Here is a 2,632-nt window from a genome sequence, read left to right as displayed (position 1 = left end):
AAGCGTCAAAGGGGAAATGAATGGTAACTTATAGTGTCATGTTATCCGATGGAAAACAGCTGCTTTTTTATCTTCATACCAAAGAAATTCTTACTGGCGAAGCTTTTTCCTGGATTCTCCGTTTAAAAAAAAATAGTTTTACACCAGGGAAATAGAATTTCCGAGGCAATTTAAGAATAAAGAACCAAAAAAGGGTGCAAACAAACTTATTAGCGTTCTCTCTGTGGTGTTTGTATTTGAAGCTGGGCTGGCATCGCTTCCTGGGATGAGCAAAAAGTAAATGTTTCACTAGGCGTCGTTCAACCGAGCGGCCCTTCCATTCCACTTTATTTTCGCCTTGCGGACGGAGAAAATCCTCAAAAGCTGGGCCGCGGTGGACAAGCTGAGCGCGCGTCGCCAGCGATCGCAGGTCCCTGCCGGGGTCCCAGCCCCGGGAGGGGACCGGGTGTCCTGGTCCCCGCCCCTCCGGGTTACTCAGGCCTCGGTCGCGCAGGGCGGAGCCCAGGTGGGGAGGGCGGCCCCAGGCGTCGGTGACACCGCGGGGGGTAGGGGGAGGCGGGGCGGCCGCACCCCGCCCTGGGAAGAAAACGGCCAGGTGTGGCTGGGGCGCCGGGTGCCAGCGGGGAGGAGACTCCCGGCCAGCCGACCAACACCAACACCCAGCCTCGACCTAGCTCCTCTGCGCCCTCGCCGCCCTCCGAGCCACAGCTCGGGTCCAGCTCTTGCGCCCATCGCCGTCGCGGTCCCCGCCATCCCCGCGGCTGGGGCCGTCCCGGCGCCCACCGACCCTCCCGCGGTCCCTCTCCTCCAGCCCCGCGCGTTCTCCGAGGCGGTGCCTCGCTTATGTCTGGGCGCTGAGCCGCTGTCCGAGTGTCCGGCGACATGAGCTGCAACGGCGGCTCCCACCCGCGGATCAACACGCTGGGCCGCATGACCCGCGCCGAGTCCGGCCCCGACCTGCGCTACGAGATGACCTGCGGCGGCGGGGGCGGCGGGGGCGGCGGGGGCGGCGGTGCCAGTAGGATGTACTACTCCCGGCGCTGCGCGGTCAACGACCAGAATTCGGACGGCTACTGGTGGGTACCCCCTCGACTCCCGGATCGTGGGATCCTGCGCCTCCCAGCCCACACTGGCCGCTGGGTGTGACCCGCCTCCTGGGCCGACCAGGAAACCCTGGGCCAGGCGCAGGAAAGTGTTTCGCCCGAGGTCACGGAAGCCTTTGCTGGCGGCGCTGCGAGGGGACCCGGGTCTCCAGACGCCCAGCGCGCGCCACGCAGACGCAGCTAGTGTGGGTGCGTGCGGGGACCCCGGCGCCCCTGTCCTGGGAGTCTGGACCGGGTCCCGCCGTCCTCATCTCGCTCCAGCCTGGGCGAGTGTCCACAGCGGACATCAGTTCACCCCCTTTCCACTCCAGTCCTCGAGGGGCCCTGGAGGGGCGCAGCGGGCGGGCGGCGACGCAGGACTTCTTGTCCCCTGGCTGTCCCCCGCCTGGGGGACCCGGCTGTGAGCGCCTTTGTTCCAGCCTGCAGGTGGGAGGTCAGGCGAAGTTGCGACCACAAAACCCAGCTTCGCAAATTAAGAAGGAAATAGGGGAAGGGGTGGGGTCCCATGGGCTCTCTTGTGGTCTCCGAGGGACTCAGGGATCCAAAGTCATGGTCGCCCCAAGACCGGGCTCGCGGCGGCGCCGCGGCTGTGCAGCCACCGGAGGGCGTGTGTGTGTTCTGGCTGCCCTTCCCTGTCCGCCTCCAACTCTCCTGTCCTGCAACTGGGGCTCCTCTGCCCCCGAGGCCGCTGGGCCCGGGGTGCGGTGTTCCACTCCCTCCTCTACAGCATGGCCTCTGAGTACCCGCGATCGCACCTGAGGCCGGGTGCCCCTTTTCAAAAAAGCATCCGGGGTGACTTTGTCCAGTGCGGAGCTCAGGACTCAGGGGCAGCCTTTGATCTGTACCGAATGGGCTGGAAGTTTGGGGTGGGAGGGCGACCCTGGCAGAGGACGCCTTGGCCAAGGAGCCATAGAGGGGCCCATGGCACTAGAGCTGGGTCTTCTTCCTGGGATCCTGGGGGAAATAGAGCGACGGGTCACGCGTGGGTGGGGGAAGGTAATGAACTTGCATTCCCCAGTCCTGAGAGCGCTCCCCGTAAGCCCACGTGAGCTGGGAGAGTTTTGCTGCCCGCCCCCTCCCAGCCCTTCCCACCTCGGGCCCCTGGGAGAGGGACTGGAGCCTAGGGACGTTATTATCTACCCCGCTCTGTGGCCGCGGGCAGAGGAGGTGCCACAGGAAGGGTTCCTGCTCTGGTACAGTTTTGTTTTGCAAGCAGTTTTGGAGACAGGGCCGGTTCTTCCAGTTGCAACCTGTTTTCTGCTTAGATTTATTTATTTCCCGAGCATCCCCACCTCGGGCCCCTGGGAGAGGGACTGGAGCCTAGGGACGTTATTATCTACCCCGCTCTGTGGCCGCGGGCAGAGGAGGTGCCACAGGAAGGGTTCCTGCTCTGGTACAGTTTTGTTTTGCAAGCAGTTTTGGAGACAGGGCCGGTTCTTCCAGTTGCAACCTGTTTTCTGCTTAGATTTATTTATTTCCCGAGCATCAGGATAACTTTTCTCCCCTTTTTTTGGAGTTCTTTGTTTTCT

The 2,632-nt window shown here is 63.0% G+C and overlaps 1 protein-coding gene across 2 annotated transcripts in view; it reads left to right on the top strand.

Annotated features, from left to right (window-relative positions):
• Positions 1 to 779: 779 nt before the first annotated feature.
• Dsp (desmoplakin) overlaps positions 780 to 2,632 on the top strand; it is a 54,753-nt gene continuing 52,900 nt past the window's right edge. The window contains exon 1 of one of the 2 annotated variants that reach the window (XM_017797771.2): positions 780 to 1,076. In XM_017797771.2, coding sequence (XP_017653260.2) covers positions 883 to 1,076 — 194 coding nt within the window. In that variant the 5' untranslated portion in view covers positions 780 to 882. The remainder of the gene's footprint in view (positions 1,077 to 2,632) is intronic. The other variant, XM_017797772.2, reaches the window with a different exon arrangement.

Source organism: Nannospalax galili, unplaced genomic scaffold (assembly GCF_000622305.1).
Source record: "Nannospalax galili isolate Female #2095 unplaced genomic scaffold, S.galili_v1.0 scaffold72, whole genome shotgun sequence".
Classification (NCBI taxonomy): domain Eukaryota; kingdom Metazoa; phylum Chordata; class Mammalia; order Rodentia; family Spalacidae; genus Nannospalax; species Nannospalax galili.
This window is presented reverse-complemented; position numbering and strand designations above follow the sequence as displayed.